Source organism: Salmo salar, chromosome 02 (genome assembly GCF_965601325.2).
Source record: "Salmo salar chromosome 02, fSalSal1, whole genome shotgun sequence".
Taxonomy (NCBI): domain Eukaryota; kingdom Metazoa; phylum Chordata; class Actinopteri; order Salmoniformes; family Salmonidae; genus Salmo; species Salmo salar.
In genome coordinates, this window is record NC_138292.1 from 34155538 (window position 1) to 34172500 (window position 16963).

Genomic DNA, 16963 nt, shown 5'->3' on the forward strand with positions numbered 1-16963 from the left:
GTGGGAAGCTTGTGGAAGGCTACCCGAAACGTTTGACCTAAGTTAAACAATTTAAAGGCAATGCTACCAAATACTAATTGAGTGTAAGTAAACTTCTGACCCACTGGGAATGTTATAAAAGAAATACAAGCTGAAATAAGTCATTCTCTCTGCTATTATTCTGATATTTCATATTCTTAAAATAAAGTGGTGATCCTAACTGACCTAAGACAGGGAATCTTTACTAGGATTAGATGTCAGGAATTGTGAAAAACTGAGTTTAAATGTATTTGGCTAAGGTGTATGTAAACTTCCGACTTCAACTGTATGTGTTGTGATAATCGCGTTGTTTGCTCTATAACCTGTTAGTTCATATGCCTTGACACTGTGATATAAAGGCCTATGACTGAGACAATAAGAAGACGCAGTGGCAGAATAAATTCAACCTCACATTAGTTTCATCATAAAACCGGAGAACAACACCTGTCCTGTGAAGTCCACAAAACATATTGCATGTAACAAACAGTTACATGACCTAAAGCATGGTCAAGCAAGTTAATGTTTCTGACATTTTCGGACCCCTTAAACAACTATTGATTTAGAACCACAGAGAGTTACCGCAAGCTGCCTCCACTATTCCATCCCCATTTCAACTTTAACATTTCAACATCATCTAATCAACTATGCTTAGTCTAATAAGGTGACAACTAAAAGATACCAAAAACGATTTAGTCCAATCAACATAAGCTAAATATGATGTGGCTGTCCATGGTCCTGATTTGTGTGCGTTTGTGTGTGTGTTCGTGCATGCAAGTAGAAAAAACATGTTGACTCACCTTACTCGTAGAGAAACGCCAATGCCATCCTCCTCTTTCATGTTACATAAACCGTCTTTGGCTCTGTCATACAGTACACGCTTTTAGTTTTTGTTGTCCTAGACTACCTGGCTAAAATACTTGCTCACTTGCCTAACTTCCTTTCATGGGCGGCGATGCGCCAGGCCAGCTAGTTAATAACATAAGCATTCTACATGTTGAACTTCCGTCCTCTCAGGCCAGGGGCACAATGTATAAATTTATGGTTGGATCAGAATCACATTTATAATCAATGGCCAGTACGGAGAATTAAGTAAAACCACAAGTCCAAATCCCTATCTCCATCGATGGCTAGTTTAGGAAAGGGAAGATTTTAGCTAGCTAGCTAGCCACCGGACAACAACAACACAACGAGATGCAACAATAATAACATTTGGCATGTGATGTGAGTGGACTGAAGACAAATCCAAACTAGCTTCCCTTGACACTTTAACAACAATGTCATACTCTTTCTGACCAGACAGCATCAAATAGATACACTACACATACTTAGACAGAGGGCCGCTGTTTCGTTCTGCTCAGATGCTTTCTGCCTTGAGATGCGTTCAGCCTCTTGCGAATTGAAGGAAATATATTAAACGCAGAGAGATGAAAGATACATCATTTTGTATGTTATTTTGTTCGTTTTTTCTTGGTACATTTTTTGGTGGAGCCTGGCTTCCCTTGGCATCCATGAATACACACCACTGCAATACCGACAGCTGGAGAAGACCAAAATGATCACATTGTCTAGCCAAGTTTGAGCAAGTAGGCCAGCCTATAATTGCTGCCTATTTCAATTCCATGTCTGGTGAATAAAAATATAAATGTTCTTATAGGATGTCAGCTACCTGAGCCTTGGGCCGGTGTATATTCAGTAGTTGGATTCCTTTGCAAAACGTTTTGTAAAAAGTTTGTCAAATAGACACTCTGATTTTCGTTGCAAAACATTTTGCAACAGAGTAAAAGTAAATCCGGGACACTTCAATGAGTATGATATGTTTAATTTGGTTAAATAAGACAGGTGGTCAGGGTGGATGGGTGGGCGTAAAATGTGAATGTCTAGCAACCAAAAGGTTGTGAGTTTGAATCGCATCACGGACAACTTCAGCATTTTAGCTAATTAGCTAACTACGTACTACTTTTTAGCTACTTTGCAACTGCTTAGCATGTTATCTAACCCTTCCCCTAACGTTAACCTTAGGCCTTTTAGCTAACCCTAACCCTAACCTTAACCCTTTTAGCTAACCCTTCCCCTAACCATATTCTTAACCCTTTAACCTAACTCCTTAACTTAACCTTAACCGTAACCCCTAACCCCTAGTCAACGTTAGCCAGCTAGCTACCATTAGCCACCTAGCTAGAATCCGTAACATATCATGTATTTAGCAAATTCTCAACATATTGTATGCTTAGTAAATTCGTAACATATAATACAAATTCGTAACAAATACGAAATAGGTGATGGACAATCACAAATTAATACATACCATACGAAACGTAACATACTAAACTGAGTGTACCAAATTTACATACAGAATCATACGAAATGCTCTGAGACCAGGTTGATAATATTGTTCCTCATATTGGTCTCCAATGGGAATGTAAGGATTAGGCTACATAAATCACAAGTGAAATGCAATGCAGAGGTTGCTGATTACTTCTTGACTTGAAGCAGAATGTGTATTGATCCAGTCCCAAAATGCATTTGTGGTTGAACTCTGACAAAATAAATAGCCTAAACATGTCATTGGCATGGCAGTAGGCCTAACTGGCTAACCTCTTCTCATTGTACAGGGAAGGGCATTTTGTGTGGTTCAATACATTTTGGTATGGTAGAGCCATGATCTGTAATTCGTTTCCACACAATAGTGAGACTTCACTTCTGATAATAATGGTGTATTACATTGGGGTCCCATATGGTAAGGCAGCAGACAGTGTGGAATGACAAATGCATGGTTGCTGGTCCGAGTCCCCCTTAAGCTACACCCAGAAGTTTCTGCGTGGGTATCAGAAGCGAGGATGGGTGACCAAGGACAAGCCATTAGAGGTGTGCACTGCAGCCATGTGAGCGATTGGACTTGTGATTGACCCAAGTATTTGTCCAAATCTTCACTCATCATGGTGTGGTCAGTTTATCCTCCAATTAAATTACAATTAATTTAATCTACAGAAAAAACAAGAGGTAGTTCTGTAAAATGTCAAGGTTTGGTGCAAGCTAATCAATCAGACAGTTTATGTTGACAAATTTCAAAGGTGTAACAAACCTACTAATCATGATATAAGTTTACGTCTCACAGTGATGATTATTCATGAAGTTATTCATTTCTGTCTAAACACATACCATTAAAGGAAAACTCTACCCAAAAATTATACATTTTGGTATTTATTTAATTTGTCCATTGTTGATATTGTCTCAAAATGTTTTGCATGTCAGCAATCAAGTTTTCAAGACAAATAACTTTCAAAATACAGAAATACAGCCGGTATGATGAATGTGGCATCATATGAAAAATTTGAAAACTTGATTGCTGACATGCAAAACATTTTGGGACTATATCAACAATGGACAAATGAAATAAATACCAAGTGAACGTTTTGGGGTGGAACTGTCCATTAAATGCATAACAAAAAAGTAATTAGGCATATTGGTTACTAAAAATGTAAAGACGCACTATGCAGAAATCGCTCTGCTAAAATTCTAATAGTTCGCCTAATTTAGAGCAAGTATAGTGTAGAGAATCATTGTACCATCTAAACCGCTGTGAAATATGTTTCATAACCAAAAATATTGTACTTTCAGCTGTTTGAAGCTGGTGTACAAAACCGAAAGTACTAGATGCAAAAACATAAGAACTGAAAGCATAGAAACAGATCTACCACTTCTTAGACTTGCTTTCAATGAGTGACACATCTATAACACACATTTCTATGTGAATTTGGTCGTGCCCCCAAAAGGTACATTTTTCAGCTTTAATATATTTGTTTTGTTTTATTAGACTATTCTTATAATGGTGAGAAGACAAATTGGTTCCTGAAGTCACACGTTGAAAGCAGAACAATGTACTCCTACCAGGAACCATAACAAATTAAAAATTAAAAATAACTTTTGTTTAGTATAAAGCCTTTCTATCAAGGGAGGTAATCCAAACAACATTTGAGGCCTATCATGTTGCCTGTAGCGCAGCCCAACAGAACACTGATAACATTTGGCCCAAAACCAAGAAAACGAATGTGTATTCTGGGGACAAGCCTCTCCAGCAAACAAAACTCACCCATTGCTTGCACACAGCATTTTAAATTGTGGGCCTGAATACTAAAAGCTCTCCAACGTTCGTCTCCTGCTCAGCTAAATCAAACTGCGTGTGGGCTGGCCGATAGCAGTCTTTCCGTCCCATTCCGATCTCCGATTGGCTGTGCCTGGAAGGGCGGCGATCATAGTACCACATGGAGCATCTGCGGCGTGTAGCCTATGCCTGTCAGTGTAGAATTCATCCTCTATGCGCTCAAGTGATGCTTCACGGAATAAGCTGGAAGCTAATTTGTCACTTTGGCGCTGTTCTTTGAGGGACTGCTACTTTTTCATTGCTGAAGCATTGCACTTTTGGGGACATTTACACCATATATCTACTCACCTAGCATTAATAACAATAATTGTTCGATTATATATGCCGTAAGAAACTTTTATGTTGGACTAGAGTGACAAAACTGATTTGATGGAAACATGACGGGAGCTACAAACGGAACCGTAGCCCTGAAGACATTTTTGCTTGTCGCATTGGTTTCATTTTCAACGGGGAATTCAAAGCTGCCTGTGTATTATGGACAAATTGTGGAGAACTCGCCCGCTGGAACAATGGTGGATGGGGTAGCTTTACCGGTTGGAAACAACTGTCATGTTTCGGAACTGGACATTGCTTTGGAAGGGAAGGACGCATCAGATTTTCGTTTGGTTTACCATCATGGAGAAAAACATCTTATTTTGAAATCCACAGAAACTTTGGACAGAGAGTTTATAGCAGTGTACGATTTGATGGTTGTGCTTTCTGGTTGTTTGAATAGTGCTGTGGTGATTAAAATAGAGGTGCTTGATTCAAACGACAACATACCCCGGTTCATCATGGAAAACGAAAGGGTAAAAGTTGATGAATTGACCCCTATCGGTTCCGAATTGGTCCGTTGTTTTGCAAAGGATCCCGACGGTGGAAAGAATGGCCGGGTCACTTATTACGCATCTCCAAAATGCCAACATGTCTACGTAGTTCCCAAAACCGGACAGGTAATGCTGGTCAGTTCTCTCATTGGTATCATGAACCTAACAGTCCGTATTTACGCTCAAGATAATGGAGATGTCGCATTGATAAGTAAGCCGGTGACACTTCACCTTGATGTGCAGAGACCTGCTGTCTCGAAGGTTAGGAGGCCCCGAGCGGTCTCCGAGGAACTGTTCTACACAGTGACGGTCTCAGAGGATGTCAAAGTCGGTGACATGATATACACCGTGCCTGACCAGAAGTTTGAAAAAAAGTGGTTCGAGGTAATATCAGAGGCGGACTCCCCGGTTCAGATCGAAAGGGACTCGGGTCGTTTGTATCTCGCGCACAGACTGAAGTCCCCCGCGGAGGTCATAGTCAAAATCCAAAACCTCAGAGGTAAGAATGGAGTGTAATGGCTCTGTGCGTAAAGGTGCAGTGTCGTGTGTTTTCAGTGTCTTTCCCATTAAAAGTTGCCAGTTGTCTGAGGAACCTGTCTGTTTGGAAAATGTAGGCTATGCCTATGCCGCTGGTACAGTGTTGAATGAGGCTCATTTGGGAAAGTCTCTGTCGCCGTGCACCATTACTTTATCCGACACTGATGTGAAACAGTATTTTATAGGTCTAAGCATCATTGTGAGTGAGTGAGAGACTCAGCGTATCCTGTTGTATTTGCTCAGGGCTTTTAGATAAAGGTTACTTGCTATAGGAAGAAAAAAAACATGTTTAGCTATGTATTAGGCTGCAATGTAAAACAATGAATAAAAAAAATAACGCACACTTTCGCAGAATAATTTTAAAACTGGACAATAACTTGATATCAGGTGTGAATAAGGTGACGTTTGGTATGGGTATATTACTATTTCATCCGTTGGATGCGCGAGCTGTGCTGCAGAACCGTACGCAGTAGAAGATCAGTTGGCAACGGAACCTGGCAGGATCTTATTCATTCAGAATTCCTTATGGCCGGTGTTTTTGTTGTTTTGCATAATATATAGCCTACATTTTGAAGTACAATAAGGACTTTTATTCAATTAGTCTTAATTCTACTGCATGGCCAGTTGTCAGTCAGGCTGCGCGGAAATGATATTCTCAAGAACCTATTTGGCTATTTATCACACGCTGGGATGCATGTGTCCGCTCTACGTTCATTCCACATCATTGACACGCTAGGTGAAGGTGTTATTTGTTGCCGGCAGGTCGCTAATTGGGTAAACAGGATTATAGCTCTTGGATGATGGAAATGTGTGTGTGGCTACGCATACAAGACACGTCTGCCCACTGTCCCCAGTGTCCAACACATGAGTGTCAATGTATGGGTGTGCACTGGCGCTATTAAGGACATGAACATCTGTAGAGTTTTTGCCAAATAGATTTTATGGACAAAGAAATGCATTTTTGGTTTCTTTTCTGTGTCCTAAACCTACACTGTACCATTATGCTAGTTATAGGTTTAAGAATTATGATGCTGGAGATGGTTATAAAGTTGAAGACATTACCATAGCCTGTATAACAGGCCTAACGATTAGCCTGGTGTTTTAGATGATAGTCACAACTGAAAAACATTTTATTTCTCGGATTTAGACTGGGATTGAATTCAGACAGGTCAACCCTCATTAACATCATATAATGAAAAGTTGTCCAGGTGAGGATTTGATTGCTCCCAAAGTAAATGTTTGGCCAAGTGCCTTAATCACGACAGAAAAAGTATCCTCTGACATGCCAAGTGGATCTAGAGGTAATCAAGTTTTCCAAACGAGAACTCTGCCTCATCCACTGTTTATTTAGAGTAATTATGATTATTTATTCACCCTGACATTCCTAGTCTGGCACATGTGGTTTTACAAACCTATACAACTGACTTCACAGGAGATAGTTTGTTTGTGTAAGGGACTTTGGAGTCTAGTTTATTCAGTGGTGGTCTCATGCGAAAAGTTTACTAGAATTCAGATTTTCCGCACTAAACTCATTACTCAGTATTTATTGCATTGTTGTAATGTTGTGCTACAACATATGATTAAACCAGGAAACTTCAAGTCATGTTCAATTGGCGCTTAATTATTAACACAAGCCTCACCCGGCAAATTAGGTCAACCAACAGATTGTCTACATGATTTATATTGTCGGCGCTGCATAAAAATGAGAAATGAATTTATAAAACCTTTCCCGCCCGGGTGCTAACGGAAGCTTCTCCCATGAAGATAATGTCGTCTTACATCTTGTTGAAGTCCTCAGTTTGAATATGAGTAGATAGATTATAATATAGATGTTGTGCTGCTAGGAGGAATGTTATTGTACCAGCTGCAGATATGAGGGAAAAAATAAGTTTCTTTTGATACTGGAGCGAGTTCAAATAGAATAACGACCAAAATGTACTGTGTGGAATTGTCAAAATGGAGCAGGGACACTTTTAACTATCAGCAAACCCTACCAAAATGCTTGAGAGAGCCCCCCACAAGAGTCTACTAGACAGACCCAGTATGACTGTGTAGTCTTTATGTCAAACTATAACTCTGTAACGATGTCTGCATGTGTTGTAAGGATGTCTGCATGTGTGTTCACTGCACATCCCAATTATAACCTAGGCCTATATATTCTTAATGGTGTTCAAGTATTTGTTTGTGAGATTTGTTTAATAATGCATATTATCTCCCCATATAGCCAATTAAAGTATTACATTCACTGCATAATAAGTTAAACACATGCAGCTTAGATAAATTCACTGGCATGGGGAATGTCTTTTGGAGTAAACCACATGTAACCAGAAGCATTGCTTTCCTCTCTTGCGGCATTGCTAGGGAGAGCGCCAATGCAAAGGTCTTTGGGGACATAATTACTGTTCAAACTATTGTCTAGCCGAGTGCCACTGTGCCACATTCCATTTGAGTGTGTTTGAAGAGGAATAGTTATTTTTTTCTGTTCTAAATACTAGATGCTTTCAGATAACACAATCTGCCCCAAGTGTGTGGATGGGTCTAGAATACTTTCCACCCCTTTGTTTGTCTTTCCACACACACACACACACACACACACACACACGCACGCACACACACTGTTTCTCTTTTTCCTCAATTTTCGTCTTTGTCTTCCATGTCTGGCACTTCTTAGGCCTTTTAATGCCAGTTGTAGAACAGATTCAAGTACTGTATTTATTTCTGGATGTGAATTGAAGTTGTCTTTCACTTGAAGAAAGCTCAATATTACTGATCTGTTATGTTCTGTACATACACAGATACATGTGTGTTCCTATATTTGTGTCTTCTCATGTGTCCATGATTATTTGTAGGCCACATTGGCCTTGCTTAAACCTGTGTTGCGAGCGGGAAGAGAAGGTTCAGAGGACACCAGTGTTGGTGACTCAACTTTGGTGTCAAATACCAGTTAATTAACAAGCCGGTCACACACACAGTGGTTTGTCTTGAGCCATTATAGCATTATGTGTATACACTGCTGGGGGGACATTATGTGTATACACGGCTGGGGGGACATTATGTGTATACACGGCTGGGGGGACATTATGTGTATACACTGCTGGGGGGACATTATGTGTATACACGGCTGGGGGGACATTATGTGTATACACGGCTGGGGGGACATTATGTGTATACACGGCTGGGGGGACATTATGTGTATACACGGCTGGGGGGACATTATGTGTATACACTGCTGGGGGGACATTATGTGTATACACTGCTGGGGGGACATTATGTGTATACACGGCTGGGGGGACATTATGTGTATACACGGCTGGGGGGACATTATGTGTATACACGGCTGGGGGGACATTATGTGTATACACGGCTGGGGGGACATTATGTGTATACACTGCTGGGGGGACATTATGTGTATACACGGCTGGGGGGACATTATGTGTATACACGGCTGGGGGGACATTATGTGTATACACGGCTGGGGGGACATTATGTGTATACACGGCTGGGGGGACATTATGTGTATACACGGCTGGGGGGACATTATGTGTATACACTGCTGGGGGGACATTATGTGTATACACTGCTGGGGGGACATTATGTGTATACACGGCTGGGGGACATTATGTGTATACACGGCTGGGGGGACATTATGTGTATACACTGCTGGGGGGACATTATGTGTATACACGGCTGGGGGGACATTATGTGTATACACTGCTGGGGGGACATTATGTGTATACACTGCTGGGGGGACATTATGTGTATACACTGCTGGGGGGACATTATGTGTATACACGGCTGGGGGGACATTATGTGTATACACTGCTGGGGGGACATTATGTGTAAAAAGGGGACTTAACAATGATTTTGCACAGGGCAGTGTGCCCCCTTCCAATATCGAGGCCAGGCAGGCTCTCCTGGCTTTGCGCCCCTTATCCTAAGAAGAATTAGTGGTCCATTGGTCTTATTTGTTTTCCATGTGTTTTTCTTTCAAACATTTTGATTTCTGCAGCCCTGGTTAATTTCTTTAGGGGGGCTTGGCACTCCGCCCTCAGCACATGTAGGTGAAACACTGCAAGTAGAGCCGACTCAAAGTGTGTGCATGTGTGTGTCTACAGTACAATGCTGAGGGGCACTTTTTCCCAAGTCTCTCCCTCCATGATGTGTGTATTGGCTTAGTAAATGCCGATAATGGATTGTGTGTGTCGAGTGTGTGGGAGAGCTCCGTTCCTTCCATTCCCCTGCCCTAGGGGGATCCAGGGCTAGCACCCATGAAAGTTTGGAAAACCTCTGCGAGAAACAACTTTATCTTTCCCCAAACATAGCAGGGAGAGCTGGCCCTGGGGTGATGGAACGAGTGAAAAAGAAAAGGAGAGAAAGGAAGGCAGAGGGAGAGAAATGAGAGAGACTAGAAAGTACCTTCGTCAGCTGGTGGAAAAGGAGCTTGATAAATTGGGGCCCACACACTGTAGAGCTTACAGACACCAGACTGACTGGGCTTGCTGCTGACTGGACTTTTCTGGAGTGGCTCTCTGTTCTTCCAGTTAGATTAGAAGTTACTGTGGAGGAGCCGGATGCCAGAAATCACACTTTGTGTCTATCTCAGTACCACATTGAATAATATCCCGGACAAAATAATTTGATATAAACGTATGTGAGTGTGAACTGTGTTTGTGTACTCATGTATATCAGGTTTATATGTAGTACCTGGGGATTGCTGTTTGAGAGTAAGTTGGTGTGAGCTTATCTTTTCCCCTTCTCCTGTCTTTTATTTAGGTGTGTGTGTGTGTGTGTGCACCCACTCCCTGTCCCGTCATCAAATTATAACGGTGCAAAAAGTATGCTTTCATACATTTTCTCTGCTTGGGAGCCCTTGGGTGACACATTTGGATGACAGGCGCGGCTTGATAGGGTTTCTTCCTTCCCGTCTTTCTCTTTATTTATCTATTTCTTTATTTCTGGCCTCACCCTGGGCTAAAGCAACCAGACAATGTACTTCTAGACTTGCTGTAACACCAGCGTCTCCTCCTTCTAACTCCACTTCTGACAATTAAACCCTTCTCCCATCTGCTGTTTACTGTATGGCTTAGAGACATGCCTGTGGACCTGTGTACATCATTAAAGATATGTACACATGCAGTTTTAGCTCAGTGTTATGGGAGGAGAAAGGGGAATGTGTGTGTCGGTGTGGTACACATATGGGCGTTTATGCATTGGTTTATACTTCTATCAAATCTATATGCCTATTTATGTGTTTTTGTTGATAGTCCTGTCTTTATCTTTGTCAATGTGTGCCTGTACCTCGGTGTGTGACCTTCTGCTGCGTGTGTGTGCAGAAGTAGGAGCGCGCTGGAGGATAAATCATTGTGAGGAAGCTAAACCTCTCCAGAATGGTCTTTTTTTGGACCAAATGAGGCCCTGAAGAACTGTTTGGGTCTGCCTGAATCAGCGTTACAGCTGTAAGGGAATGCACACACACAAGGACAGGGACTTGGACTTAGCCTCGGGATACAGTGATGGTCTCTCTCTCTCGCCTCTCATTTTCATCTGATTGCCCCCCCCCCCCTCTCTCTCTCTCTGTCTCATAATTGAACTTCATGCCAGAGCGAGGCCCAGCCCTCTCCATTGTGTTATAATAGGTTATTGACAGCCGCTCCACACTAGCCCTAGGGAGACCATTTTTTATGACGAACTAGGACAAGGTCATTCGAACATCCACTGGCCCCCGAACATCCTGACCCACCCGCACCACTCACCGGAGGACTCCCTCCCATATATACACACACTCGCACATACACAGGCACACACATACAGTGCCTTCAGTAAGTATTCATATCCCTTGTCTTATTCCACATTTTGTTTTACAGACTGAATTCAAAATGAATTAAATAGATACTTTTTCTCCCCCACCTACCAGTGGCGGTTCTAGACCATTTCAACTAGGGGGGCCAAGCTGGGGCCAGTTGTACTGTTAGAGGGGCCAGTTACATTAGACGTTATTGTTGTCATATCGTTTTGCATGTGGTACGATACGGTTGTGTTCCGCCTAAAGCCGCCCCTCTCTCATTTGGAAAAATTTGGGAAAAAATTTGGAAAAACATAATTCCTATTTGACCTTATGGGGTATTGTGTGTAGGCAAGTGACATTTAACATTTTTTTTTTTTTCGATTTTATATTCAGGCTGTAACACAACAAAATGTGGAAAAAGTAATGTGGTGTAAATACTTTCTGAAGTCACTGTATGCACACAAATCAAATCTCCCCTGCCACTCTTTATCTTAATTGTGAAATTGGACACGCTCAAACTTGTACGCTGGGATTTATATTAATTCCTGGAGACACATAAATAAATGCTTCTGAAATCCCTCTCCATCAACAGCAGAGGCAGCTTGCACTTGAAATGCTCTCGTTTAAAAAAAGACAACATACACACTGTGATCAGGGATTTAGGCATTCACTTTCTCTCACAGCTAATGATGTGAGTTTTCAGATGTGTGTGTGTGTGCAGCCCTTCAGCACAGCCCAGCTGTGTTGTTCCATCAACAGATCAATGGACTGTATGTCCCTGCTTTTCTAGTGTTCAGAGTCCCCAGAGGAGAACAGTGTGCCGTTTTGACGTCAGTCATGCAGCCAGCATCTGGGAAGGTGTTTGTGTGTGTGGTCATTGAGAAGGAATGGAATGTGACATGCATTCATGTATTATAGACTCACTCATAGGCTCAGGAGCTAGAACGTCTCATCAACCCAGTATCACTGATTGTTTTAAAATAGACACATTGCTTATTGGTAACTTGTGACAGGCACACAAAATTTTTTAGGTTTTCGTGCGCAGTACGCTATTTTGTATTCAGTGCATTTCCATCCCAGTTAAAGACAGTTCAATTGAGTACAGGCTGAGAAATGCTCCTCGGAGTCAGATGCGGATAACAGGTAACCCTTTGCTGGGCAGCTGACATCAAAACCCCCCTCTATGAGAATGGGGTTCCGATGACGGGCCTTCATGTGGTGGTGGAGAGGTACAAGGTTGTTTGGAAGACTGTTGCTGTAAAACAGCAAGTGAGAGACACGAGAGGTGAGTTGACATATAAATACTCCCCTGGATGTATGCCCATTGGTTGAAAGAAGCAAAAGTGATTATTGTACATTTGAGCCCATAGGTTAAACAAGCGTGGTGACGTCGCCTTAGTGTGCCGTGATCATAGGCTGATGTTAATAGGTCAATTCCTCGCGCTTGCTAATAGTAAAGGAGGAGGAGAGACGTGGTAACATTATAAACACTACCATATGAATACCCACTATGCCGTGAGATAGGAAGCTATATTCATATATTATGCTTAGAGGATGCTAAAAAGTGACACCCATTCAGAACAGCCTTCCTGATTGAACTTTTGTTACTACATCTATCAACCCAAAGGTTGTGTGTTCGAATCTCATCACTGACAACTTTAGCATTTGAGCTAATTAGCAACTTTGCAACTACTTACTGCTTTTAAACTACTTTGCAACTACTTTGATTGTTAGCCAACCCTTCCACTAACCTTAACCCTTTAACTACTTAGCTAGCATGTTACCTAACCCTAACCTTAACCCCTAACTTTAAAGTTAGCCACCTAGCTAGCCTAGCTAACGTTAGCCACAACAAATTGGAATTTGTGTAATGTACACGAATGGGTTATGAAGAAAGAAAATTGTGTAATACACACAAAATGCGTTTTACCTGTCACAAATTTCGAAGAAGTAATTTGTGTCTATTTCACAATAAGCTGTGATAGTGTATGGGTCCCATGTGACGATAGAGATAGCATGTGCTATGTCCCTGTTTGGAGTAGTGTCTGTCTGTTTCTCTGTTTCTCGTTTTACACCCCTCCTATCTCCTTATTCTCTCTCACACATATTACTAGACCTCCATTATAAGGTAGAAACCCACTTTACATAGGAGATTGTGCCATTTCAGGGCAGTTACAGAGAAACCCTCCCTGTGCCCCCAGACGGGCCTTCATTAGCAGATCTAATATGGACAGAGCTGTGCTCAGGAGTTCCTCTACAGCCTGAGGGTGGCAGAGATCTAATCCCTCCTGTTCCTCCCCGTCTATCACTTTAGCCTGCTTAGGCCTGGTCTCACTACAATAGGATAAAGATGCCCTTAGACACTGATCTAAGGCCAGTGGTTAAGATTATGATATGTGGGGGATGAGCTGATCCTATATCTGTGCCTGAAGGCAACTTGTACTTGGAGTGCTGTAGCGGCCTCACTCAGGTTAATGAGGTGCAGTGTTATGGTAGCGGATGCTCATTATGGGACTAGACTCCAGGCATGGACCACATAACCAGGCTGTTGTTGAGGAACACCTGGGCCTCCCATACAGCCCACAGAGCACCACTTGAGGCACACCTGCACCGCGGCAGAGGCACACACACACACACACACACACACACACACACACACACCACACACACACACACACACACACACACACACACACACACACACACACACATTAGAGTACACATACACCCATGCTGTCATTATGCTCGAATTCCCCATCTTGTAGGTAATGACTTGCACACAGACGTCTTACCTGCTGTTATGGTAGTGCTGCTCTCCTGCTGTGAGACTGTTCCCACCACCTGAAACACCCCAGGGAATATGTGAAGCTCTGTGGATGTATCTAACTTTGTTTCTTTGATGGTGTCATTGCTATTCGTTAACCCACATTGGCCACAATGTGAAATAGGGCTTCTAATTAGGTTTTTAGTTTTGAATCTTGTGAGACACAAACAAACATTTGCCCTGTTGGAGAGAGTTATGTAAAACGAGGGGTAGACGAGAGGGGCACAAAAACCCATCAACATGTTTCGGAAAGTCCCTGGGCAGTCGAAACCTGTGATGGGAAATCAATATTATGGAAGCATGGAGGCCAGAGAATATCCCACCATGTTGTTATCCATTTGGTTCAGGGGCCGCTGTCATAGACCATCATTTGCATAGGGCTGTGAAGAGCTCCTTTTTGAAATGCCAACTTCGAAGGGGGAGAAATAAACTGCCTGAAAAAAGAGACTTGTTTAAAGATTTAAAGGCTGCAGAAATCAATTCATCAAATAGAGCGCCGAGCTCTTTGGTTGTGCACGGCAGAAAATCAACAAACAAACACAGGCGGTGGGAGATTTCACGTTCAATTGGGGGCTTTATTTGAGATTGAAGGCAAATAGGAGTAAACTACCCGTGTAAAAGGGTAATTCCCTAGTTTACCCAGGCCCACCCCCTGGTAGTTAGGGAAACAAGCTCTTTAACAAGCTCTTAAAGTGTATGTATGCAGGCGTGTGTGTGAGGGTATGTGTGTATGTGTGTGAGTGTGTTATGTGGTACTCAAGGGACAAAATAATTCACACCTCGCCAGAGCAAAGACATGAGAATACATTAAGTGCCATCAGTTCCCTAGCTTGTGTGTGTGTGTGTGTGTGTGTGTGTGTGTGTGTGTGTGTGTGTGTGTGTGTGTGTGTGTGTGTGTGTGTGTGTGTGTGTGTGTGTGTGTGTGTGTGTGTGTGTGTGTGTGTTTGAGTGTGTGTGTGTGTGTTTGAGTGTGTGTGTGTGTGTGTGCGCTCACATTTTGTGCATTTGTGTGTATGTATGCATGTATGTGAGGGATGAATGCAAACAAAATGAAACACCCATTGTGCCGTCTAACCAGAGACGGAGGCAAAACTGTGCTTCCATGGCAATATCAGAATTTGGCTGCCTGTCTAAACGCAGCCAAGGAGACACAGAGCAAAATTACAATGCTGCTTGGCAAATCATCTTAAATCAGATTCTGAACTATCACACACAAACACACACAGCATGTCTTCACAGTGATTTTTTTCTTCTTGACTAATTAACCAAACTCTGGAATATACATCAGAAGCCCATCCAATCAGGCTTTTGGGGGGAGGAGAGCCATGTTATTTTTCAAGCTCATTTAATACAATTTTTTTTCTTATTAATTTAGATTTTGCTAGCCGGTTTGTTTCATCCAGGTCATTAGGGGAGGGTCTAGTCTTCCCTGTGGCTCAGTTGGTAGAGCATGGTGTTTGCAACGTCAGCATGGTGTGTGCAATGCCAGGGTTGTGGGTTCGAATCCCATGGGGGGCCAGTACATTTATTTTTATTTTTTTAAATGCATGAAATGAAATGTATGCATTCACTACTGTAAGTCACTCTGGATAAGAGTGTCTGCTAAATGACTAAAATGTAAATGTATGAAATGTATGCATTCACTACTGTAAGTGGCTCTGGATAAGAGCGTCTGCTAAATGACTAAAATGTAGAAAATGTGGCATTTTCCAGGGGAGAGAAAAGGCAACATAAACTTAATGGGGAGCTGAAACTAGAAGTGAGCATGACTCTGGTTTCTCACTCTGTCTGATAGAGAACAGTTGGTAAAGCTTTACTTTACAGTCCTGCTTTGCTATTTGTCTGGTGGGCTATAGGCTTTCTGTTACTTCGAAGAATTCAACACATTTGATACCAGCTTCACTTAAAAGCATGTTTAAATAAATACATTCAACTAACACAATTACACTGAACAAAAATATAAATGCAACATGTAAAGTGTTTGTCCCATGTTTCGTGAGCTGGAATAAAAATCCCAGAAATGTTCCATTCGAACGAAAAGCTTTTCTCTCAAATGTTGTGCACAATTTTTTTATTATCAATTAGTGAGCATTTCTCCTTTGCCAAGATAATCCATCCACCTGACAGGTGTGGCATATCAAGAAGCTGATTAAATGGCATGATCACTACACAGGTGCACCTTGTGCTGGGGGACAATAAAAGGCCACTTTAAAATGTGCAGTTGTGTTGCACAACACAATGCCACAGATGTCTCAATTGTTGAGGGAGCGTGCAATTGGCCTCCTGAATGCAGGAATGTCCACCAGAGCTGTTGCCAGAGAATTGAATGTTCATTTCTCTAAGCCCCCGTCAACATTATTTTTGAGAACTTGACAGTACGTCCAACCGGCCTCACAACCACAGACCATGTTTAACCACACCAGCCCAGGAACTCCACATCTAGCTTCTTCACCTGCGGGGTGGTCTGAGGGGGGGTGGGTGGGGGGGTGCTGAGGAATATTTCTGTCTGTAATAAAGCCCTCTTGTGGGGAAAAACTAATTCTGATTGGCTGGGCTTGGCTCCCCAGTGGGTGCACCCCTGCCCAGTCATGTGAAATCCATAGATTAGGGCCTTGAATTTATTTCAATTGACTGATTTCCTTACATTAACTCTAACTCCGTAAAATATTTGAAATTGTTGCATGTTGCGTTTATATTTTTGTTCAGTATACAGTATATTGAGCAGCTTTCTGAAGACTAGAAGCTCAGTAAAAAAAATCTAATAAAACAATCCACAAAGGCCCATCTAAAGCAAAGGCATGGGGGCGTGCAGTACATCCACACACACTCAT

General features: G+C 42.1%; 1 protein-coding gene across 1 annotated transcript in view; it reads left to right on the forward strand.

Moving 5' to 3' along the window:
* Positions 1-4225: 4225 nt before the first annotated feature.
* The window catches only part of LOC106580611 (neural-cadherin), a 118166-nt gene continuing 105428 nt past the window's right edge, over positions 4226-16963 (forward strand). The window contains exon 1 of the mRNA XM_045702620.2: positions 4226-5485. Within this exon, the coding sequence (XP_045558576.2) occupies positions 4558-5485 (928 nt within the window). The 5' untranslated portion in view covers positions 4226-4557. The remainder of the gene's footprint in view (positions 5486-16963) is intronic.